At 39.0% G+C, this 26,476-nt stretch overlaps 1 protein-coding gene and 1 long non-coding RNA gene across 2 annotated transcripts; one reads left to right on the top strand and one right to left on the bottom strand.

Annotated features, from left to right (window-relative positions):
• Positions 1 to 4,209: 4,209 nt before the first annotated feature.
• Positions 4,210 to 7,033, bottom strand: pou3f1 (POU class 3 homeobox 1). Its single transcript, XM_016673916.1, has one exon. The coding sequence runs from the start codon at positions 6,725 to 6,727 to the stop codon at positions 5,600 to 5,602; it is 1,128 nt and encodes a 375-aa protein (XP_016529402.1). The 5' UTR covers positions 6,728 to 7,033; the 3' UTR covers positions 4,210 to 5,599.
• A 1,186-nt stretch (positions 7,034 to 8,219) lies between these two features.
• On the top strand, positions 8,220 to 19,714 carry LOC107836793 (uncharacterized). Its single transcript, XR_001662750.1, has 2 exons — positions 8,220 to 8,569; positions 15,762 to 19,714. It is a non-coding gene; the product is annotated as an uncharacterized LOC107836793 (long non-coding RNA).
• Positions 19,715 to 26,476: the final 6,762 nt, after the last annotated feature.

The raw sequence follows: 26,476 nt of genomic DNA, 5'->3' as shown, positions 1-26,476 counted from the left end.
CTATCAGCTTTCATATTAAGAGACAAGACAATAACAACAAACAAGCTTATGAAAGCCTCATTGTTTGGAAAGTTGGCTCCATAATGGTGGGATTGAGAGTTTGTCTCGACTACAACCAGCATCTGATGAATCCATCTGTAGTTATTTGAAAAGAGAGGTCTTGGAGACGAAAAGTCAATTCTGAACTCTGTGTACACTCTAATAAATGTGGCTCGCTTTCAGGTATAAAATCACAGGTAATTGAAAGAAAGGTGCCAGACAATTACAATGGTAAATTATTTAACTGCAAAGCTGAAATATTTCTTCTGAATTGATTATTACCGCCCTCTATTGCATCATTACCCATTTCTACACAATGATGAACAGAAATCCAAGAATCCTCCAAGTATGTTATTCAGCTGTTTCTATTATTTCCATAATTGCCAGCGATGTAGTGCCGTTTGTAATGTAATTAATAACAAGCGTTGCCTTATAATGCGCTTAATGTTATTTATCTGTTGGCAGATAGCTTGATGCTGCTAATCCTCATTCATTTGCTGTGGATCAATGCAAATCCGCTACTGTGAGTGAAAATTCCCCCTCCCCCTTTGACAGAGCCGATGGTTCCTAATGTATTTTCCCACCATTAACTAGCCATAATCCCTGCTAATCATCACTAATCCACATTCTTCTGTGTGCGACGATACTTCCCTGATGAAGGAGGCACTGGTGCTCACATGCGTCTGGGCACTGCTGAAGCTGGAGCTCCTCCCGAAGAGCTGCCGAGGGCCCCTTCAGTGCAGGGGAACAGGCTGCAGGGATGAGAACAGAGGGGAGGATGGACGGTTGTGATTTGTGGGTTGCATTTTTCGGGAGCTTTGCTGTCTTGTGATGGGTTCTGCTCATGTATTATTGATTTAATGGTATAATGGAGCTTGTGTACCTCCACAAAGCAAGGGGGGAAAAAAATGCATATCATGAGAAAATAACAGTTAGTGTGTGCAACAACCACTTCTCTTATCTGGTCCACTGTGGACTCTTTTTGCTTAACCGTTTAGTCGACCCTGTTGGATTCAGAGGCTTGCAATGGATTTTCACTTGTTCATATTGGTTCTTAGGTGGCTTAAGACAATTTTTTTTTTAAACTGAAAAAATACTGAAAAAAATACTTCAAATTTCATGCAAGCTTGTTTGAAATTCCTTCTTGCTCAAATTAGTGAGCAAGAAGGAGAAATGCTGTACACTTCCAGGTTTGTAGATGACAACAGATTTCCACTGTTGTGCCTACTGGTGATAAAGAACCATCAATACTTTTTCAACATATTCTAATATATCTTTTAAACAATCAAGAAATGGATAAAAAAGGAAAGGAAAAAATATCCTGTAGTTTGACCAAAAAAGATAAATCAATCATCGGTCTTGAGATGCTTTGGAGGAAATGCTAATGTAATGTAATAATCAACATTAAAAGGACCTATAGTGGTATTTTTAAGTAAACCATTTTCTATCACTTCTACTGCAACCACAGCAATTCAATTAAAGGATATTTTAAGAACTTTGTCTCATCCTTACTCTGATTTTGATATTTCTGCACTGGCTTCCTGTATATTTTAGGGCTAATTTTACAGTTAATTTACTGGGTTTTAAAATTTTAAATACTCTGGGTCTAAAGCCTTTGTCTGCCTTTGTCTGATTTCATTTTTGGCTTATCCACCTCCCAGTCCCCTCAAGTGGACAAATTTTATTTTTAACACTTGGGTAACAACCTGTGGTGAGGTGTCTTTGGAGCTATTCTGACTGATAACTGTGGACCATTTAACGTTTTATCTAGACGTGTCTCTTTTGGTTTTTCAGACTGTTTTGATTTTTTTAATTATAAATGTACTTTGATAGCTTTTACCCACTATAGAATTTTTCATTGATTACTTATTCATCTAGATTTTATATTTTATTTGAAGTAACTGTTTTACCACTGTTGCACAACAATGACATAATGTGCAAGCATTAAGTGCTAACTAAAAGTTTAGTTTGACAAACCAAACTTTTTTTATTTATTTATTTTTTTGTCATTTATCTTTTCCTCCAATGTTAAAAAAAATATATTCTCCACTACTACAGTTAATACAGAATATAAAAGAGGCGAATGTTAATTATCTAAAATAATGCTATTTAAAATTAAACACAATTAAAGGTCTAAAAAAATTACACGACAATACAGTAGTCAAATATTGAATAGGTGTCATGAGTAAATTAAATAAGTTTGCTTGTTCAGAAAAACACGTTGATATTAAACTATGCTTCCTTGCCTAAATGAGTTTACTTATTAACGTTATTAGTAACTGAAAGAAACTCAGAAACACAATAATCTGTGTGGATGTTCCGGTTGGAATATGATCTTTCGAGAACCTGAGATCCAGGTACCATGATGAACAACCGCAGTTTAACCAGCAGGTGGAGCTTTTGACTCGTTATTGTTTGGCAAATCGATGTCCACCTAAGCGTGTCTTCCTCCAACAGACTGACTACATCTGTCACTTAAAAATATCCCTTTTTGACACTCACTTTACAGCCACATAAAATGCAGGTTGCCGTTTTATGTTGTCGCAGTAAATATCAGCTGGTTGTTTCAGTTGCGCAAAAGACGCGCAGAAAACCAGGTTTGACCCCAAACAGTACTGGAGCAAATGAACGAAAAAAAAAAAAAAAGATTCGCGGACTCAGAGTTCGGTTTCATAGACAGACAAATAACTCACATGTAAATAAATCCAGGATGTGGAAGAAGCTTTGTTGAAAAACTTCAAGCAAACTCTTTGTCACGGTTTCGGCTTGGAATTTGGCAACGAAATAATAATAAAACATGAATCGCGAGGCAAAATCTCCAATAACTTTTTGAAAGGGAAAAAAAAACATAAGTAGGTCTTGTGGTTTACAAACTTATTCGTTGTTTTCCCACATTTTTACGGGTTTTTTCGTGGTGTTGTATTTGAACGAATTTTTCCAAATTGTGGTGGAAGGAAAAATAAACAAGAAGGGCCTGCAGTTTAATTCAAAATTAGGTGCTGTCTTTGGGGGGAAGATCGTCCGCAGAAAAACAATGACAACATCTGGTCAAATCCACTATGGAATTAAAATTTTGAATTAGAAAGCAATTTAGGACTTAAACATCGCGATCTTGCAACATAGAAGTAAATGATTTACTAAGTAATAGATTTAAAAATTCTGCAGATTGTAAATCCATTTTCGTCCATTTAGCAACTCTTGGGCCTTTAAGTGTATTTTTCTCTCTCTTTATCTTTAGTTGATTTAGCGCCTCCAGGCATTTTTCTCTGCCAGATCAAAGAGTCGTCACAATTCTCCCTTCAAATTCTAAAACATGTCATCTCATAGTTTATAGAGAGGAGAAACCTAAATGAAGAACGCCTACCTTGGCCTTTTCTAAACGAATCAGAATAACAACATAAGAGCACCACAATAAAAAGACAATAATTTCGCATTAATATTGCACAATTTAATTCTGCGTTTACACAAAGACTTGAAGAGCGTCACAGACTGAAGTTAGCAGGGAATGCCTGAGGTAAAATAACTGTTGTCAGATCCCTTAAACAGCACATGTACACACAGCTTCTGCTTTCAAACGATGCTTTGTTACATAACCAATCACTGCACCTAAAGAAAAAAAAAGAGAAAAAGAGAAAAAAAAACACAGTCTGATCTGCCTCAGCTTCATGTTCATCCTGTTTGCCTGCTGATGCTCTACAATAAACGGTAACAAAACAGCGACTGTTTTGGATCCAAATGAAGACAAAAGACAATTTATTGTATATATGTTTTATGTAAGTAATAAAATATTACTATAACATAAATATAAATGTGACTTTGCAGTCTACATTTAGCAATCAACAAACAACCAATGTCATAAAGAAAAAAAAAAAAGGAAATCCACAACAAAACCATCGACAGAGCTAAACAAACAAAAAGAGCTCCAAACACTTTTTAAGAAATAAATATTTATATATATAAATGGTCAGATTCATAAATGAAATCATATTAAAATATCTTCTTGGAATTAGTAAGTGTACAAAACTGCCCGGAAAGAAAAAAAAAGAAAGAAAAAGAAAAAACAAACAAAAACAATATCTCAGAACAAATACAAGTTTACATATTGGACATATTTACAGATCGGAAATAATCCTGGCAACATTTTCTCTAAAACGTTTCTTTTTATTATTATTTTTTTCTTGAAAAAAAGAAAGTATCCCTCATTAGTGTTGAAAAGCACTGCTGTGTTATTTATTTTCATTTTTTATTATTATTTTTTTTTTACTGATCCAACATTGAGAACTGACACAACGCATGAGATTTTCAGATTTCCTTACAAGTCGAAAGAGAACAAAATAAATAGATTTAAAAGAAAAAAAATCCGTTGTTTTTTTTTTCTTTTTCTCCCAGTACAGCCTTCTAAAATAACACAGTCTTTCTATGGAACGAAGGTAATTGGTAGATATGCAATCAGATTCAAACAGCAAATCATGTACAGGCGTGATATATTCTACAGATACCTGAGTTATTCTTCGGTTTTATTGTTAGACCAAATGTTTTCTTGAAATGTTTTGAGTTTTAGCAGACTAGCAGACAGTTTCGGTGACAGAAACAACACTTTTATAAACAAACAATAAAATAATAATAACAATAATATTAGCGGAAAAAAATAAGTGCTCCATGCAAAGAATATATTTTCTAAAAAGAACAAAAACAAAATGCGAATTTAAAAAAAAAAAATCATAACATACATTTTAGCGTCTGATGCTGTTTGCACATTTCGACGTGATCAGTTGGAAAACTTTTTATGATTATTATTATTTATTTATTATTTTTAAGGCATGCCCTCAGAACTTTAAACGTTCTGTTGCATTGGACTTTAACTGTAAATGTATCTGACAGATGTTTGATTCACGATTTTCCAACACTTATCCACCATCAAGGAAACAGGAAAAACAGCAAACAATAAACAAAAACAAACTGCTCCGATGAGCAAATGATGAGCAAAATTCAAAACACGGTTTGCAGGTAAAGACACTTAAGTTAAAGTATTTGCAAAAAGACAGAAAAATAATTATATTATAATGAAAGTGTGCACTCATATTCAGAAATCTGGTTGAGCAGTTTGAGACTGAAAAAAAAGCACAAAAAAGTTCATTCAGTGTGAGCCATTTATCTCCAGTGTTAATCATTTTTCAGACGACCACCTCATTCTAGTGATGTCCAAGAGTTCATGGTGCACCAGGAGGAGGAGATCGAGTCTAACATTTCAGTACAGCCAACTTTAGATATATTTTTCCTCTCTTTGATTTTGGTAAATAAAACATATTTGCTTCAATTTGAATGCGCATGGAATCAGTTTTAGCGATTTTTTTTCTGTTTCCCTATCATGTTCCCCTCTGATTTTTATATCCGATTAACTTAATCTCCGAAAACTAAAAGGAAAAACTGATCTTGTGTTTTATTTTTTTTCTCTTTCTCTCCCTTTCGGGAGAACAAAAGTTCAACTTAAATACTGTAAAACTCCACTGTCCCTTTCCCTTTTTTTCTCTCTAAATGCTCGGATTGTTCATGAAAACAGTCACTGCACAGGACTCTGTAGTGTGCGGTGTAGTGGAGGGGTCTCTGCCTGGGAATATACGTCCTCCATATTCGGGTGCGGGACCCCCACCGGTGTCATTCTTTTCTCTTTTTGTCTTCTGTTGCAAAACCAAACGCGGACCACCTCTTTTTCCAGCTGCAGAGTGCCAGCTAAAGTGCTGATTTCGTGAGCGGATGGCTTTGGGCATTTCAAGAAGTGGTTCTCCAGCGCCCCTTTCACCCCAACCTCAATGGAGGTCCTCTTCTTTCGTTTCCTGCCCTGCGCGGCGATCTTGTCCAAATTGGTGGGGCTCCCCGTGTTCGAGTCTGTCTCCTCCAGCCACTTGTTAAGCAGTGGCTTAAGTTTGCACATGTTCTTGAAGCTGAGCTGCAGCGCCTCGAACCTGCAGATAGTGGTCTGAGAAAAGACGTTTCCGTACAGGGTGCCTAAGGCCAAGCCCACGTCCGCCTGCGTAAAGCCCAGCTTGATCCGCCGCTGCTTGAACTGCTTGGCGAACTGCTCCAGGTCGTCGGAGCTGGGCGCGTCCTCGTCCGAGTGGTCCTGGTGGTGGCTGAAAGCCTGCTGGGGCGACTCCATCTGGTTATCGTGGCTGCCTGTCTCGTCGTGGAGCGGATCCCGCATGCCGTGGTGCAGGGCGCCCGGCTGTGGACTCAACATCGCGTTGAGATTTGTGTATCCGGGCTGGGAGTAGACGAGCGACTGGTGGCCGTTGGAAGCCGGGGACAGCGGGGACAGGTGGTGCGTAGTAGCGGGCGCCCACGAACCGTGGTGCGCGCTCTGCGTCTGCTGGTGCACCAGGTGAGATCTGTGGTGGAAGCCGCTGGTCAAGTCCTCCCTGCTCGCCTGAACGCCGGCTTTGTGCTCCTGCTGACCGATGTGGGTGCCACTGGACCAGTCGGTGTTGGAGGTGGGCAGCCACTGATGGTGCGTCAGGCTCATCGGATGCCCCGTATTGGTGGCCGCGAGCCCCTGCAGGTACTCGTGGTGCATCATTTTTTGCACTTCTCTATAGGTCGTCCCTTGGTGCATCCTGTCCGAATCCGGATGCATGAGCGGGTTGGACGGTAAGGAGTTATTCCTCGGGATGTACTGAGCTGTTGTCGCCATGGCTCCAACTTGGAAAACTGACGAGCGCTTCGGAGGTCTCCGGGCTTTAGAGCCAAAAACGCAACAACCTGCTCTGGGAGGTCTTCGGGAAGAGCGAAGACACGCCTCCCCTCGGCTTGTATTGGCTCCTCTCCGACTCAAGCCCACTGGAGAGAAACTCAATAGGCGCACGCTTTCAGAGGACGGCGTGCGCGATGGATGGAGGTCCGGTGTTACATATGTTAGAGAAAAAACATATGTTCTACTTATGAAATGTCTCTTTGAGTTTCTGTGCGCACCTGCTCACAGACTCTGCGTGTCTTCTAAATGTTCTCGGTATAGAAGGTGAGCAGGAGCTGCAGCAGCGGGGTCTGATTGGGTTTCCACAGGTTCGGGTCGGTTGTTTTGCAAATAACCACGTGGGGGAGTACGGAGATCTTTCTGAAGGGTTGCCCCCCCTCTGTCTTTATCACACACACACACACACACATACACATCCGCACACACTCACACACACGTGCACCTTTATAATAGGTCACTGATGATTATAGCGCTCCTCATTTTAAACAGATTATAAGGCGCGATCCTCTCCAGCTCTGCAGCCTCCCACACGACGAGGGGCGCGCAAATAAGCTGATGTGATGCGTCTGTGAGCGCTTTAGAAAGAAGAAAATGTGTGACAAATTTGAGAGCATTTGCTCTGTTTCAAAAGCCTCCACGTCTGTCATTTATTTGTATTGTCTCTAGTAATTTTCAGTGTTGTAAGACCTCATCATCACCACCCACTTAGTTATGATAGGCCAAGATGCACGCTCTCTGTTTGGGGCTCTTTTCCCTGACTCTCTGCAGCGTGCAGGTGGAAATGTTAAACAGGAAGTATTCACATTGTTCGGCTCCAGCCCCCATTAAATTTGATAACCTTATTTGCGAAATATTTGTTACAATGTACATTTAACAACATAGAGCGTAAGGTTTTATAATGTATGTTTATTTGCCCTTCCGTCTCTGCAAGTTTTGAATGTCACGGCAACTCTAACCTCTCCAAAAATACGACAACAATATAATTAAACTCTTGAAATTGTATTATAGACTTTAGTTTTGGTGTGCCACTCACTATAAGTGACCCCCCACCCCTCCACCCATCCCCTTCCAGTCCGCCCACCGCTTTAAAACTTTCTACACGTGCCCCCAAATTGTAGGACCTTATTTTTAAATTTAGGTGAAATTATTACTTCCCCGTGATCATTATCTATGACAAGACAATCTAATTTAATTTCAACATAATTCCTGACAAGATGTTCTACTCAACTCTTGTAATGTTTTTCAAATATCATTTATCGTTTGAAGCATTGCAACTTAAAGAGATAAATCTCTTGTTTTTTTTTCCTCCTCCTGGCTTACTCTTCTCTTCCTCACCCGGTTGATCTGATTATTTTTCCCTTCACGTTTTGTCCCAATAGCAAATTACCAATTCTATGAATTGCAAAGCAGCCTCAGAGACGCTGAAGGGGTAGAGAGAGGAGGGGGAGGATGTGGTGGTGGTGGGGATGCAAAGATTGAAAGGGATCTTTGCAAACACAATCACGTTCTTAAATGGAAATGCGGGGCTTTAAACAAATCTTACATCTCTCCCCTTCCATTCGCCCAAAACTCTGCAATCAGGCGCATGTTCCGCTCCTTCTAAAACAGGAGCTGCTTTTTGGGGAAGGTCCCATTTTAATCATTCACCTAAAAGCAATGTGGGGTTTTTTCCCCCCCCCGTTTTTATCTCAACCCCATGCGACTTTTTTTTTTTTTTTTTTTTCTTTACAGGAGTTACTCGGCTCTGGTGTTCATTTTAATCCGGGGCTTCATGACTAAACGGTAAGTTGTCTCTTTTTCTGCTGTGGATGCGTCCTCGCTGTACCCTTGTCTCCTACGCTAACAGTGTAGTGTGCATGTGTGAAAGTGTGTGTGAGGGGGTGTGCGTTTGTGTGCAAAATGTTGGCCGGGTCACAGGTGCTCGTCATCATCTCCGGAAAGGCGTGGTTTTTGCCCACGAGTCCTTTATATATTTATTGGAATAAGTGGGGGACGCTCTTCACGCGTCGTCATGCAATTTATCAATAAGTAAATCCAATCTGTTACCTCGTGGCGTATGAATTAATATTTTTTTAAAGAGAGAAATCAGTGATCACTGTGCGACACTCGCAAAACACATTAAAATGCTTAATTGAATGTGTAAAATTGACGGGGGGTTTCATGGAAAACTGTTATCTGCGATGTAATCATAAAATAAGGCTTTTAAAAATGTAATCAGTTGTTTGAGAAGAGTACGGAAATATTATTTAAATGAGAAAGCAATATATTATATTGATATTTCGAGATATTCCAAGCAGCAAACTTCTTGGAATCTGTGCGTAAACCCCCTGAGAGATCCAGCGTGTCGCTTGCTCTGAGGGACCCGCAGCTCCACGCAGCTCACAGTTAATAAAGACGCGTTTGCCATTCAGTCACTCTTGTCTCCTCCAGTCTATAAAAAGAGCTGGTTTCTGTCACACAGACCCAGGCTTGTGCTTTGCCATGCCAGTGACGAGCTGCTGGAAAAGAGAAAAGCTCCAGATGCTTTGGGCCCTTTTTTGCAGGGGGAAGAATACGGCCTTGTTGTTGCGCTGAGGTGCATTTTTGCCAGGACGCACAAGGTTTCCATGGTGCGCCCGATGAAAGGGGATCACACAGAACTCAGCTGTGAAGGGACGGGCCGCTCAGGGAAAAGACGGCTGCAAATGAGCGCGATATGATGGGTTGAAAAGGAAAAAAAAGTGAATAAAGGATGAAATTACAGAGCGATCCGAGTGTGAACCGCGGAGATGAGTGTTGAGGAAGTTGAGTGACCTCCTTTAGGAAAAATAAGTGTTCTTTGTATCTATATGACATCATGATTTTTATGATTTATTCTTCACTTTTTTTGCCAGTTTTCCCTATGATACAGATGTGGGAATGCGTTACAGAAAATGAGAAAAGCGGAACGAGTTCAGACTTGTAATCCAAACTGCATGTTACGTTTTCATGTCCAAATTATAGTTTCGATATATTTTGCATCAATATTTCATTTAGGCATGCAACTATTTTCCAGTTTCTGTAATTTAGGAAATTTAGAAAGCGTTTAATCGTCTCTTAACTTATATCTTATTATAAAGCAGTTATTGTCAGGAGACAGGAAGTTCCTCTCTCATTTCCCGTCTGCTTTGGGATGTGCAGAGAGAAAAAAACACGATAAAAGCGTCTGAAGAGTTTCTAAAACTGTCTTTGCATTTTCTGACATTTTCAGATAGACGATAAAAAAAATAACACTGGAAGGTGTCAATCAATTTTAAAATAACATGCAGTTTCTGAATTTGCGGCTTTTAAACCGGTTTTGACGCGTAAATCTCTTTTAATTCAGACCAGTGGCGTCTCTAAGGGGGGTCGGATGGTGGGGGCCGGAGGCTTTGGGGCTACAATCTCTCGCACTAGCAAGACGTCTTGTTAGAGAAGACATATTATTTATTTATTGATATCATATTTTGCTTCTTTTATTTTTAAAAATTCAAGATTTTACATAATTATTTTCACTTTTTAAGTAAATCATAATAAACAAAGAAGCAAATTTAAACCTGTTACGCATAAAGAAAGGAAAAGGAAAAGCAAATTTACCACTGACAGATGTACGTTTCTCAAATAAATTGCCCCTTTTAGTGCCCAGTTTCAGATTAGATTCATTCAGTGGAGGAATTGAAAATTCTTGGAAAACATATGTACAACAGTCTTGTGCAGGTCTAAGCATTTCATTCCAATCCAGTACAGCTGAAAGACCAATCAATAAAACTAGTTTTTGGCATTTGGATACAATAGAAGTAAAAAAAAAGGAATTAAAGTAGACATTCAAAGAAAAAATAGGCATCTGGTCAGAAACTGCCAAAATACAACCATATAGATAGACTTTCTAAGACCATAGGACAAAAGGTAACCATAGCCCCCTGGGAACAGAGTATGTTGAGGGTCTGCCAAGAGGCCCACTCTAGTTGGTCCCCTTGAGCTCCAGCAAGTTCTAGGAATGTAGTAGAGATTCATTGCAACATCAGAATAAAACTCCTCAATTTATCGTATGACTTTCAGTTTTGGTGTGCTACTTCATGATTATAAGTGCCCCCCAGCCCCCATCCCCCGGTCTGGTCACCCCTTTTCAAAACTTTCTGAAGGGATCCTTGATTTGTACTCAGCCTCACTGCAGATCAATAATCCTTTTTCGTATTTCCAGGGGGAACATTTGGGGCAGCAGCAGGAGCGTGTTTAGATGTTAAAATTCATGCAATGTACCTCCTGCAGACAGTGGAATAATATCCACCAAGTCGTTCAATCAGATAATTGTATTTTGTTTTTGCTGTTTTTGACAGACATGCGTAATAGGCACTAAATATGCAATCGCCAAAAGAAAAAAGCTGCTTGTAGGCCATCCATTTTGAACACTAAATCGTCCTGTTCTTTTCAGGTAACTTTTTTCCTCTTTCTTTTTTGGCTAATGAACTTGGGCTACTCTGCCAGCATCCCCTTGAGAATGCAGCTAAGGAAGGGGGGTGTGTGTTTCTCTTGTGGTAAAAGGTGCGAGTTTCTTCCTCTATCTCCCGGCTAATTAGGCGGGGTCTGAACACGCCAGAATGAATATTCATGAAAACCACCAGTGCGCAATTAGTAGAGGAGAGAGTTCCCAACTTCAATCCCAAAACAACGCATGGCTCGCAGAGGAAGCGGGCTAGAGTTCCCCCCTCCTGCTCCATGTGTCTCTGCTGCCGGAGCGCTCTTTGAGCCCTCAACTTGTACTCGCAGAGCTTATCAGGTGGTCTCCCATTCCCCCCCACCCTCCTCCTTTTCAAAGCAGCCACCATCATAAGTGTTTGGACCACTTCATTTGAATCTCCATGTTGGGAATAACAGATAATCCAATTAGATTTGTCAGGAACCTCTGAGGTGGCCTAAACAGAAAGTCTTTTTGTGTGATGCAAGCTTTTGGAGATCTTTGGATTCACCTTTTAACACCTAGAATTTATTTAAAATGATTGTTTTTAAATAACATAAAAACTTTACAATAGGTCAGTGATTGTGATCAATAACAATCGCCAGTCCAGATCCTATCGATACCTTATCATTACGGCATTCTCAAGTGAACCTCAGTCAACAGCTGCATCAGAGACTTGGAGACAGAACCATGGCACGCTGTAAATAATATCTTGAAAAAAAGTAATTTGCTTCAAAAACAAGAGAACAACGTATCTGTAAGTTATGTCAACAAACCACAAACTGGAACCCATAGATTCATGTTGTTAGCAAAAAGTCATACCAAAATAGAAAGGAAGCAAACTAAGACAGGCCTAGTATCTAGCAAACATTTAAGTATGTATCCACAGGCTATGTGGGAAGTCAGCTAGTTCTCAAAATGTCACCAAAACTACATCTATGTGACACTGCTAAAATGCTATGGAAATTTAATGTCAATAAATCAAAAGATTTTATTTCACAAAAAGGATGGCTTCCTGCATATAACACACATGGATTATTCTTTAGTTACAAAATGTACTTCAATAACTTAAACATAACTTCTTTTGACAAATCTTCATAATTACAAATAGATCCAGCCAAGGCCACTAAAAATATACATTCACAGCAGCATGTTGGATTATGACGTTATTTTTCTATATTTTGGATTTTCAAACAGGTAGATTCGAAAAACTTTCCAAAACAATAAATAATTAAATATATCCTACTAAACTGGCTCAAAATTTTTATTATTAAATGATTGACATTTTGTATACAGAATATTTTTTGTAAGACCTATACTATGAGAAGTAACATACAGATACAAATTGTTTTGGAAAAACAGGATGGAATTGCAGAAAAAGAAAAAAAGCACAACCAGTTCCATAGGAATGCTGGTGTAAGCAGCTTATTGAAAACAGGCTAAGCGTCAGCCTGGAGTCTGACACTTAGCCTGACACCAGGCTAAGAGTCAGAGAAATTTCTGGAAACCTATGAGTTTTACTTCTTTCTTTTTTTCTTTTTTCTTTTTTAATATTTTAGTGTTGTTGCACACTAAGGTCAATTTGCTTATTCATTCTGGTGTCCAAAGAAATATGCCTTGCTTGGTGAGGCATGAAAAAGATAAAGTCAAAGTTAATTAAAAAAAAACTAAAGAGTGTCTTATGGTCACAAACAGACAATTGTATTCGCCAAGTTTCATTTTCTTTGCTTATGGGGTGTAAAAAGAGGTGGATTAATCAAACTTGTCTTGGTTGATAGCTGTCTCCAGTTTTCTTTGAGATCTGACCAATTGATTTCATATTTTTCAAGATTTGCAATCTTTGGCAAACTGATGTGAGCACATTTATTAGAAAACATTTCCTTCTCACTAGTTGTTCTGGAACTTATTTAGAAATCAGATTTGGACATGCAATTTGAAAGTCCATACTTTAGATGCACACTTTTAGGCACCTTCTGACGACAACATGCCCCTATTTCAAATCCTTTGAATTACCAGAGACGCACACATCTGGACTCAGAGCCTATAAAGCCTCAGTCTACCTGTCTGTGTCATGCCAGTATGAGCTTCAGCCCATGCGCCTTGCTGCCTGTTCGTCTGCCCACCGAGGACCCCCAATCCTCTGATTTGAATTCAAGGTGATTCTTATCCCCGACCCCCTCCTGGCCCGGCGCGTTTGCCTCTCGCCTCCATAAAGACGTGTTTATGTATGTATGTATGTGCAGAGAAGAGCACGAGGAGGTTTTTCAAGGGTTGGGGGGGAGATAAGCAGAGGAATTTGAGGCCGGTGAATATGGATGGGGTCCCTGCTTTCAGAGAGCGCTGCTGATAGAGAGGTAAACAGCTCCTGGCCAAGGGAAGGAAGGAGAGGAGTAGGAGGTGGAGGGATATGCTTGATGCATGCACCGGCATACATCTGGGGCTCTAACTCCCTTTCTTTCCTTCCCTGTCATTCATTCTTGATCATCAAGAGCTATCTGTCATTATTTCTTTGTCGTACTTCCTTCTGGACGATCTTGTGGATTTGGATGATGGGTTTCCACTATCATTGTGCAGGAAGTTGGAGCTTGTAAATCTGACTTATGGCTCAGAACTTGCAAATTTCACACTATAAAGAATGTGTTTATCCAGATCAGCAGAATCAGTTCAGGTAAAGGTGCCAGTTCAGTTGTTTTGGACGATGTATATTTTATTTCGATATGAACTCAAAGAGAGTCAGCAAATACCCGTGTGGGTTCCATATCAGAATTTATTTTGGGAACTCTCAACAAGTTCACCACAACTCAACTAAAATGTTCTACATAAAATCAAAGTTTGATATTTTGAAATGTTGTGCATTACACATTTAATATAATGAGTATTAAACCTCACTTTAAAAAATAAATCAACAAAAGTAGACTATACATTTATTTAGTTATCTCATTGTGGAACTGACTTGCATTATCTGGAGACACTTCATAGCAGATACACTTCACCATCTTACAACCTCTTGTTCTCACTTCTTGAACTTTTTCATAATGCAATGACAGCAATATATTGTACTGCATTGAGAGTTTAAGTGACAAATAAATGCAAGTAGTGCATAATTGTGAAGAGCAAAAATATAATAATGCATAGTTTTTTGTTCAAATTATTGATAGATAAATCTGAAAAATGTTTTGCACAAATGTTTTAATTACCATTTACACTGAAACCACTGAATAAAATCATTTACAACCAACCCGAAGTTACTCGAATAATAGATAGAACCCACATGTATATGAATTTCAGTACAATTACAGCTGTTAGTGAAGGCCTCACATGTTTGGAAGATGTCATTAGTGATCAAACAGCTTCATAATGACCAAGGAACTACAGGTGTAAGAAAATATATGGAATTATGAGCCACAGTTTGAATAATAAAAGAAATCTCAAACTTTGAATATCTCAAAGATCACTGTTCAATCTGTCACGTGAATTGTACATTGCACATCTAAATCAAAGTATGAAAAGCTGATTGCAGACAAGGGAGGAGGTTCATTTCTCAGTACGACACGACTATGTGTTGGTCTTGTCTTATGAAAATCACAATAACATTAACGGAAATTTATAGTTGTGACAAAACTGAGAAAGTTTAAGGGATATAAATACCTTATAAGATACTGTCTGTAAATACCTATAGCTCTTGAGAGCAGACAGCGGTTAAAATATCCACTTAACATTTATTCAAAAAGCAAATTCAAGATCAGTTTTTGTTCATTCCTAAATATGGACACACACGACTTAATGTTATATAAACAATCTTGTAAACAGTTATCAGTCATTTAGCAGATGTCAGCCTACATGGATTTCCACCCATGCAGGCTCACATTGAAAACATAATACCAAAGTTACCCGAACAAGAAATAAACATATGTAATGTTTTTAAAAATGTGTTTAGATCTTTGATATTTTAAATATATTCATGATCAGTCCTTCTGCAAATATCCTTATGTATGCCAACATGTTATTTATTTTGTATATGCGTTTTTCACTGGAGAAATACATCAGAATGCATCAAACAAAATTTTAGTCGTTTTACATTTGCTAAAAGGAGAAATATTTCTATTAATTTTCTTTCTTAAATTCCGTATTTTAAAACTGATTAACTATGATCCACATCAATAGAGAACATATAAAATACTCCAGTCCACTCATTACAGTGGTCACTATGCCGATAAAACCCCTGAATTCAGAAAATGTTTGTTTTTGTGTGTGGAACTGTAAGTCCTGTGTTTTTTCCTAAATTTTTTAAGTGTACTTCTAAGAAAAACTCAGCATTTAAGGGCTAGAAAGCCATTCCCCTTTGCTGTCACCTTCCCTTCAGAAACAATCGAGACGCCTTTCCCCTTGGTGTCGTATAGGTTTAAGGGCTAAGAATGAGGGGAAAGAGGTGAATTGGATTTAGTGTCTTTTCTCTTCTGCCTTTATCATTAAAGTCCAGGACGCTGACTACCTTTTTCTGTCTTCTTGTCTCCCTGACAGGCCCCGCAGTGCTGAGCTGCTTACCAGCATGGAGGCCACGACCCCAAACGGACGCTGTAGGAGTGAGTGAATGTATCTTGCACATACTGCCCCGGTTTTTTACTGTATGTGCAAATATTCAAATGTAAACTGGGTAGGTTCTCATCTTCACTCAATTTAATTTGGCGTTCTTATCTTATCAGGTGTAGTCTGCGAGTTTTCCATCTGCTTGATGTCATGATTTTACGTGTTCGTGTTCTTATCCTCTGAGTCACAGTGGTGCAAGTTTTTCCTAACAGTTCTTGTTCTTTCTGCTGCACAATTAAACAGTGACTAAACTTAACTTTATTTGAAGAGGAACATCTTTTTTGAGTGCACTCATGTTCCACATGTAGCCCTCTTTGGCCCCGACTTTCCTCTGGGGCGACCGCTTAGGTTTACTCCACTCGATTGCTCTCTTGGCCACTACTCAAACACAGCTTTGCTTTCTCAAACACACACACACTCCAAACACACACACTCAGGAGAACTTCCACACTAAGGCCCCACCGCAAAGTTATTAATGAGCTGTTTAATTTTAATTAGATAGTAATTCATGTTAATGCCTGCTTAATGGAGCCAAATAATTCCCCTCGGTCACTCGGGGTCTTTATGCTTCATTTACCAGCCCCTGCAGTTATTCTCTGGCTTTTGTTTTTATTTTACATTTTCAAATTTTTTTATTTATTTATTTATTTTTTGAAGCCGTGTGTGAAAGATTAAACAGTCAAAACAGGAAACATATGGGGTGAGTGAAGTGTGCGTCTGCTGAGAGTGAGAACCAGCACCCATATGTTTGTGCTCATTTTACTTTAATGGGTGTGTGTCTGTGTCAAATGTTGAATTTCTCAGACACACTAAGACACGCACACAAACACGCACATACGCATACACACTGACCAACAATCCACTACAGTAAATTGCTTAACATCAGCGCCAAGAAAAGGTCAAAGTCGGTTTTGAAGGCTAAGAAGGGTTAAACCCTCAGTTTGAGGTGCAGCTAACCAAGAGAGGTTGTGACCTTTTGTCCATGCCAGACCTCAAGGTAAATCACTCCTGCCTGCTGTTGTCGTGCCTGTTTCTACTCCTGCTTCTCGAACGAAACGTCCTCTCCAGGGGTTCAAACATAAGGCTGCAAATAAATAACCATAGTAGCTAAAACTTGTTTGAGTTTGAGTGAAAAGGAGTGGCGAGTTTGTTTATTTTGTGTCCAGTGATTTGTGGAAGAATATTTCCTGAACTTTACATCTAATAGTTTAGATATAGAGGATATAGAGTGAATATGTAAAATCCTTTGCCATAACAGCTGACATAGGTGAACCATTTTTTTCCACCAAAGCCTCTACATTATTTAAATATTACCAAAAAAGCTAAATCTTTGCAATGCCAGTTTAAAAAAAAATATTAGAACCCTTAATGTAACATAAACATACAAATTATTTGGTGTATTTTTATTTTTTTTTAAAGAACATTTTGGCTCTAGGGGCCTTTATTTCACAATAGATTGACAGAAAAGTGGGTTATGGGAGATGGAGAAGACATGGGGCAAAGGTCAGTGGGCCAGGACTCAAACCTGTGATGGCTGTGTTGAGGACTGAGGCCTCCGTGCGTATGTCGCTTCCACCGCTGCACCTTTGAAACCCATCCACTGACCTGTAGTCGGTCCATTTTCTATTTGTGCAACAACTTTTTGCCCGACGTATTTGAAACTCTACATCTTTGAACTGCTACATTTAAACAGATGGGCCTTCCAGATTCTTTGCTTCATAGTTGACAATGCAGTCATACTTGCATTAGTTTGTGTCAAGTACTTTTGATTGTAGTTAACACATTTTTTGTTGTTGCACTAATCAACTACCGAAAGAGCTTGTGGCATTTATATCCAGGCCAGAACTCAAGGTAGATCTCTCCTACTTCTTGTTGTCACATTTGTTTCCACTCCTGTTTACCCAATAAAGGCATTCATTTTATGCCTTCCCTACAGAGGTTCAAACATAAGGTTGCATAGGCGTGATCGCAGCAGCAAGACCCTTTTTGTATGTGTGTGTGTGTGTGTGTGTGAGAAACAGGGTAGTCCATGCCTCTAAGGCTGTCTCGGTTCTGTCTGAGAGACTTGCTTCTAACAGACCACTAAGCTGAGTGGCTGAATTGAGTTAGTGGCTACAGACAGGCTTTTAATTGTTGATTGACCAGTCTGAGTGCTGCCTGGGCTGGGGTCACTGAAGAGAACAGACAGTGAGGTCCCAAGGCCCCAGCTGTAATTTTAGCCACGTCTCCCCAAAGCAATGAGGAGAGGAGAAAAAAAAAAGTACAGCGGAGAAAAAGAGCAGGGCAGTAAGGCCTCAATGAGAGGAACAAACGAGAAACAAGAAGTTGGTAAGAAATTAATTATGTTTCTGTTAATTTTTCCTACATAAAGTTTGATCACCAGAGTCATAAAAATCCTTACAGGTGAAAAAGTTGGAGTTGCTGCGAGCAGTGTGGGATCTGAGCTCCACAGAGCAGCATCTTCAGTGCCCACCGTTCCACAATACCTCCCCTCCTTCATCTGTTTGATGATTACAAATTTACTTTGTACCCGTTCCATCCACTTCTTTGCTTCTCCCTCTCTCCCCCCTTCTTCCTTTGACCCTCTTTCCTCTAATTCTGCATGGGGGGCAGCAAAAGCCCATTTTGGTGTTTTAGCGGGTTAGCTCGTCTCTCCACTCCTCCCCTCTCCTCCACGTCTCCTCCTCCACTTCTCAGCTCACAGCAGGTGCTCCTCCTCAGCTAACATTTGTTATCTCTAATCCTGCAGGTTCGGCGCACAAAAAGAGCGTAGTAAACTCTCTCTCAGACCTAATCCCACCACTCCTTTTTTGATGGCACTCCCCCTCGCCCTCCTGTCCTCTCTTTCTCCCTTCACTATCGCTTTTTTAGACTGCCGGAGAGGGTGGGGGGACACTCCACTTCTGTGATTGCCACATAGCTTTTTATCACCGCGGCCTTCAATTTTGGGGGGCAGCTGTTGGTAGTGGGGGATTTCTTTTTTTTTTCCCAGTTCTTTATACCTCTGATTCCAGCTCTCTTTTTCCTTTCTCTCTCCTTTTGGGCCCCCTTCTCCTTCTCTCTCTGTGTATCATTTACAGTCATTTTCTGGCAATTAAAATGGAGCGCTGCTGCAGGATTTTCGCCTGCAGTGCAACACTACAGTGCTGATGAATAATTCTTCACCCTGCAAACTGGAAAGCTAGCCTTTCTTTCATGTCGCCCCTTTGTTGATTTACCATTAAAACTTACTGCACCGTGCTATGAGCGGAGGACCCAGCTCTGCGGGAGCAGGCAAAAAGTAAAAATGAGGATAAAGCAGATACGAGCACATGTGCTCCAGGGTCTTTTTCCCCAGCCTAGAGTGAGGAAGCCTCTCAGTTACATGAGTGTGTTGTCAGTGTTTGTGTTTATAGTTTAGATTTATGGTGCATGGGGCTTCTTTATTTATGTCCACTGTCTTGTCCTGTACTACTTAGGTTTTATGTTAATTTTTCTTATCGGTGGTTTTCATTATGGGGCCTCGCTGCATTGTGTGAGTGATTAGGCGGTCATTCATCTCTGTTTCTTCCTCAAACACACACACACACGCACACGCATACTCACTCACACACAAACACAGTATGAGCAGTGACTGATGTATGGATGGAGTGAGTGGGGTGCTCCGGGTGCAGAGGCAGAGTGGTGTTGGCAGTATGTTAAATGATGTGGGTCTCCAGGCCAGCAAAGCTCTGGGCTGTTTTCTGTTCTCAGGCTCATCACCGTTTTAAAGATTTTTTTTTCTTTTCAAATAGCTTTCTTGGCCAGACAAAAAGTATAAATGTGATATTCTTAAATATGTCTCAAAAAGTAAAAATAAATATCAAGCTTAGTAAGCACATCAAAATAGAAATAGCAAAAAAACAAAAAACGGGAAAAAAATCAGCTGAAAATTGATGGGTTTGATTGTAAATTGGTCTGAATAAAGTGATTTACAAGTGTATGTCTTTGTAATTTAACTCACAAGTTAAAATTCCCTATTTTTCTCCTTTTGCCCCAGCTATCAACTAACTACACACACAGCATTAGTTTTATCCTTTTTATCTGTCCACTGAAGGTCTTACTTTTTAGATATGAATGACAAACTTGTAGCGCTCCACGTTATAATTCCCTGCAAATGCAGCAAGAATTAACAAATGCAATGTGCTGAGGCAGTGTTTTCCTCCCATCACAGGCATTGCACGATAAGTAGTTAGCGTAAAATTATTTTCCTTCTTTTTGTTAAAAAGTTAATTTCTTCTCCATTTGGTTACAGAGAAAAAGACTCAAAAATATTTTATTTGCCGTTAACTAAACACTAGACACTAAAATATCTACATGTTGTAAATTGAGTAAAAGCAAAATTAGACAGACTAAAAAAAAAATGAAACAAATTTTGTAGAGGTTATCTACACATCCAGAGCAAAAGTTGTTCCTTTAGTAGTTTAATTTTAGAAATCATCATTAATCAAACAGAAATCATTCAAAATAAAACTGCTGTTCAAATGTCTCATTTTCATCACTGGAGTGCTTTATTCTCAAAATGTCTCCATTTTTTCTATGAAACACAATTACCTTGTGAAATAATAGCAATATACAAATACATAACTTTTCTTTTTTTTTTCTTTTTTTTTAAATGAAACATATTTTAAAATTTAAGAAAAAGTTTCTAATTTCAACCAAACTGTACCCTCTGGGTTAGAACTTTAGAACTAAAAGATATTTTTGTAGCAGTGAAAGTGAGTTTCAGGTTGTTTAAATTCATTCTATCTTTATTCAAAGTAGAAGATATTATATGACCCCTGAAGCGAAAATACAACATAATTGGCTTCATTTCAAACTATAGCTCACTTATTACGATGCCGTTGGTAATCTTGGTGGCTTTTTGGCATGGCATGCTCCTGGTGGTGCATTTAATGTAAATGAGACATGATATCAATGCTATGAAATTAATTCATAATCAGATTGACTTAAGAGTATTATAATATGACCATTGAGCTTAGTGCACAATTTGTCCCACTTATTTTCACCTAGGCCCCAAAACTTTCTCACCGCTGACTGACAACATGTGGCTGGGCCTCCAGGGTTACTGTCACTAGCTGTTCTTTACACTACTTTATAGGTATATACAAATGCATGAACAGTAAAAGCATGAGGTGGAAAGTGATGCTTGTTGTGTTGATTTTCTTGAGTAAAATACGCATTCAGAAAGGAAGAGGTAAAATCTGTGCTGGAAAATTTTATTTAAAAAGTAAAGCAGTATAATAAGAGGAACTGTTGTTGTGGTTTATTATTAGTACGCAGCCTTATTTATCTACTAGGCAGTTACTTTAACCAAAAACTCTTTACATGACCCTTCCAAACTCAAAAATGACGTAGATTTAAACGTTCATAATTAGGTTTTACATAAACTGTGGTCATGTTCATGAGAATGGAGCAGTTTTAGGTCAGCAGGACTTAGTTGTGTTGGGTCTTCCAGGAGTATCCGTTAGTGCCATCCTCTGGATTAATACTAGATGAAGATGCGAGGAGAATCTTCTGCTGTAGGTGTGATGCAAACTGTTTAACACCTGTTAACGGGACTGTACCTTAGAAAAATTATGAACTGTCCTTATGATTTATTGTCTTGATTTATTTACTTTTGCAAAAGAGAAGAATATATTCAAAGTTTTTTTAACTTTAATAATGACAAAAAATGAATAAGAAGAAACAAAGTTTAAGCAGCAAAGCAGCATCAAACCTGGCAGGAAGTTTTTTTTTTTTTTTTTTTTTTCTGGAGCCTACATGGGAAGAAGTGTCTTCTTGTCATGTAGTTATCCCCCAGTCAGTTATTAGGATTTCAGCACACTGACCAGCAAATACAAACACACACTCGGTCACATCCACTGACACACATGCGAACACGCAAACACACACACACACACACACACAAGCATGCAGCAAGTAAACAAACACTATTTTTCACACTGTCACACTCACATGGACACAGTCATGCACTGAAGAGATAATGGTGGCCAGAGGCGATCTCGGTGCACTCACTCTCTCTCCCTCCGTGTCTCAGAGGCAGCGAGTGTGCTCCAGTCCTCACTGTCTGTTAGATTTGATCACCATCACCCAACTGCAACGGACAGCATGCAGCTCAGCTCAGCTGACGGCTCATTGCAACACGCACACATGCACCCAAACAGCCACTGTGCCAGAGGATATTACATGTAGTGTCTGACACCTCTAAATAAGTGTTTACTCTTTCTCTGTGTGTGTCAGTGAGAGTGTGTGTATCTGTGCATGTGTATTTGCCTTTTGCATTTTTTCCCCTCTATAGTTACCTTCCCATCTAGGACTATGAGTTTGTGTTAGTGTGTTTGTGAGGGAGGAAACAACACGTCAACGAAATGTACCCAAAATGATCACGAGCTATTTCTGGCCTCTACATGACTTTCTCCCTTATCAGCATATAATTTTGTGCACCTTTTCATATCAATCAAAAACATTCTCATTACATATTTAATCAAGTAAAGGACGATTTATCTGTATAATGATCAAGCAAAAAAAAAAAAAAAAAAAAAAAAACATAAATAAAAAAATTTAATCAAATTTTGTTGTGAATGTGTCATTTGTAGAGATTTGAGGTCAAAGAGTTTATTGTGAATACAGTTCACATTTGTATGTTTATATTTTATTCTAAATAACATGCATAACTCCAAACTATGAAATTGCAGATAACCATCATCGTGACATATTCAGCTTTGACAGACGAGAAGCATTGAGCTGTTTGTGTGCATTTGTGGGTGTGTTTGTACCCACGTGCATGCACGTATCACAGTCTGTCTGCAAAGAGATTTTAATAAGACAGAAAAGAGGGGGTACAGTAAATCCTACATCTGAGCAAGCCCATCTCTGAGACCCGAGGGTGCCGTGCCATGATTGACAGGCCTCCTTTCACCGGCGCTGTCGGACGCGGGATGGATTAGGGCCGTCTCGCCCTAAAGGGCCATTGTGGCTCCACGTCTCCCAGCTGCTTCACTGCTCACCCCACTCCATGGCTGAGGAGGGGCTCCTGCAAGTGTGTGTATTAGGATGAGATGGTTCACATGGCATCGGCTTGCCTGACCTTCTGCTGCAATTCTCTGAGCTGTTAGAAGCGCACGATATAGAGAAATATTCTAAAGTATTCCTGCCCCTTGAACTTTTTCACTTTTTGTTACTTTACAACCTCCAGTGTCAGAGTATTTTATTGGGAGTTTGAATGCTAAACCAACATAAAGTTCAATATAACTGTGAAAAAGGACCACTGCATGATAGCTGCAGTTAAATGTTTAGAATAATTGTCCTGCTTGACAGAAACTCTGTCTGGGTTTAAGAGTTTTTGCTGCTTTCAATAGGTTTTTTTTCCCCTAATATTTTCTTGTATAAAGCTCCAGTCATTTCCTCTAAACACTGACCAGTTTTGCTGACCCTGCTAAATAGAGTATTCCCTCAGCACCATGGTATCTCGGTTTGATGTGCAGTACTAGCTTTCTTCCACAAAATGTTTTTTTGTGCATACCTGATAAAATTAAATCCTGGTTTCATCCAACCAGAGCACCCTCTTCCACATGTTTGCTGTGTTCCTTACTGAACCCATTGTTGAATCCTAGTGCTTTGCTTTATATTTTCTAATAAATTCCAAAACTTGTACAATGCAATGTGTCACTGTAAAGTGAAGAAGTTAAAAAAGTGTCATGGTTGGACAAGCAAAAAAAGTTTTAATTTCTGCATTTCGACTTATACAATAAAAACCTAGATTTGAAAACTTTAACAAACTTCAGAAAGAAACTTTGTTTTCAGTACTCAGTCTAGTATATTTCTAAGCAAAATTTAAAAGGTACTTTTTTCAGGATTTTTACATGTAAACTCACACCTACCTGGAGAACATATTTCAAATCCTTTTTAAATATCAAGTCTAATATGACAGGTCGTAGTAAAACTGCTGTAAATCCCAGGTGTGTTGCTGTGGGTGCCGGCACCTTTGCCTCCTCTCTGGTGAGGATGAAAGGGGCCATAACTCCAGATGGGCTATGCTTAAATCTTAAACTACTGACATGATTGCCACAGTGATTAATTGCTCTGGTTAAACTGGTTTTGCTGCCTCTTTAAGTCTGTCCTAGGTCATAAAAAATATTTGGTGTCAAGTAAAATTTATTTTGGACGTTGGAGATTTGTCATGTATTCCTCTATGTGATGTTTTCAACAACATGAATGCACTTCTAATAAAATGTTATTGTTGAAAATGTAATAAAATCATATTATCATTAAAGAAATGAATAGCTTCAGATTTTGGCGTATCAATTTCCATATTTTGCAAAAAATAAAACAACCAACAGCCACATTTAAAGAATATATATTAGTGTTAAAAATGTGTTGTAAGATTATAAAAGCAATTAGTGCGTTCGGTGTTATGAAATGCAAACTTATAATATTGAAGGTCAGTCATATCATATGTCAGGAGGAAATATGCTTTTTGCATATGTAACTGATAAAAAATTAAATTAAGTACAGATGTACAGCATTGACACTGATAGCTACGAGAATCTTCTTCTTCTACTTTATCTGTATTTTGTCTCATGTTGGTGATCTTCATCAACATGTAATAACGTCACTTTTTTAAGCCAACAACTGTCAATTGTAACCACTTACAAAAAACTGAGAATCACTCTGGATCTCACCTCACTTAGAGTGAGCATGTTCCAAACATTACTGACATTACTACATTAGGCTGAAACAAAAGTTTTATGTCTGCTGTGGAATTGCATGTCAGAACAGATTACATTTTAATCTTTTTCTTTTAAAAAAAAAAGATATAGTTAATTTCAGATCTATTTGCCTCCTGTCAAAATGAAGCAAATTAGACAGCAGGCAGATTAGCAGAGTCATTTGCTGTGCCTGTTTTATATTGATAAAATTTTGGCAATTGCCACCATATGACCTAATGACTGATTCTACTGTAGTATACCTTAAGCAAGCACACAGCAGCAGTGGAGAGAAACAATTCTTTTGTAATATGAATAAACCTCCAACAGAACCAGAGTCCATTTTTCCCCCAGTTTAGAACACTGAGAAGAAACACTGCAGCACTTTCTCACTACAATGGGTAGAGAACATTTTTGCACAAGTACAAAGTCTTTTTCCTCTACATCAATCAAATCAAAATTTATTTGTATAGAACATTTCAGCAACAAGGCATTTCAACCTGCTTTACATTATAACAAACACAAAAACACAAAGTCGTGCAACATAGAATCAACAATCAAAACATTACATTAAGTCAAGTGTCATCATTAAATCCGTAATTGATTATGTTTCAAATGCAACTCACACCTAGAAGTTGCAAGATAATAAAGAAAGCATGTTAAAAACGCTATGTCTTTGAAATAAAAAAATCAATACTTGAAACATTTGTTAAAAACAAACAAAAAAAAACCCACAGCCCTCTACGATGAAATACATGATCTTGTTAGCAGCAGTCATATTATGGGAGGAGGGAGCATCGCAGGCTAACATGCACATCTGTGCAGGCAGCATTAATGCTGAGCTATACATCCAGATTCTGGCTCAACATATGTTCCCATCCAGATTATGCATTTAGGCAAGCTGTTTCTTATTTGATCAAGACAATAGAAAACCTCAAACAGATTCTGCATGTATTACAACAGCATGACTTGATGCTAAACTGGCCTGCTGGGAATCCAAACCTGTCACAAACTAGAATACAGCACATTTCAGGAGAGAAAATTTGACTTTCAAAATTTCCTTTCTCAGATCAACGCTTTCAAAACATACAGTATGCGCAAAATTGTTTACGCTATTTTAATATTATCACAATTTTCCAGCTCATAACTACAAACGACAATATATTTATATGAATTTAACTTGACAGTGCAACAGTCGGTAGCAGTAAAAGGACAATGACAGCCTACATGGTTTTAGACATTTTATGCTAATAAAAACCTGACAAATCTGGTGTGCATTTGTCTGTCTGAGTTACTTTTTACCAAAGGTTGATGCCAACATATTCACTGTGTTCTCATTTATATTCAAAATCATTTCCATATATTAAAGAAAAGAGGGGTCAAAAGAAAAATTAAGTGCACCTAATGTGAGTTTCGGTGTGTGTCTGCATATTAGAACTTGATATCATCCTTTGAGCAGTTATGTGCCATCAGCATGACCTTTGCAACCTCTCTGCGTCTTCCCTGGGGTTTCCCATCCGTTTCCAGTGAGGCCTTGCAGGGAGTGCCCATCATGGGGCATCGTTTGGGGTTATAAGGCCTCTGGCGTGGATGCTGATTGGGCAAGGCTCCCGCTTCAGCAGTGCTGGCATTGAGTTTTGGCAGGAACGTGGAAGCCAGAAGCATGCCACATTCCTGCTGAGATTCTCCCAGGCAATTAGGCTGCAACAGTGGTGATCTGCCGTCTAAATGGGAAAGCACTGAGCAGGATGGAGGATTAGCAGAGTCTACCAGTTTGTACTGGCACATGACTGAGCAGCTGGGTGTACGCAGGCAAATTGTTTCTGGTTAAAGAGGGTGCACTGGTAACATGCCCTTCCAGCTTTATTTCTTAGTATTTGCTCTCACAGGGCACACATAGCGATGAGTCCTTGGAAGAGGAGC

This window comes from Poecilia formosa, unplaced genomic scaffold (genome assembly GCF_000485575.1).
Source record: "Poecilia formosa unplaced genomic scaffold, Poecilia_formosa-5.1.2 Scaffold85, whole genome shotgun sequence".
NCBI lineage: Eukaryota > Metazoa > Chordata > Actinopteri > Cyprinodontiformes > Poeciliidae > Poecilia > Poecilia formosa.
The sequence above is the reverse complement of the archived record's forward strand: the minus strand, read 5'-3'. Positions and strand labels throughout refer to the sequence as shown.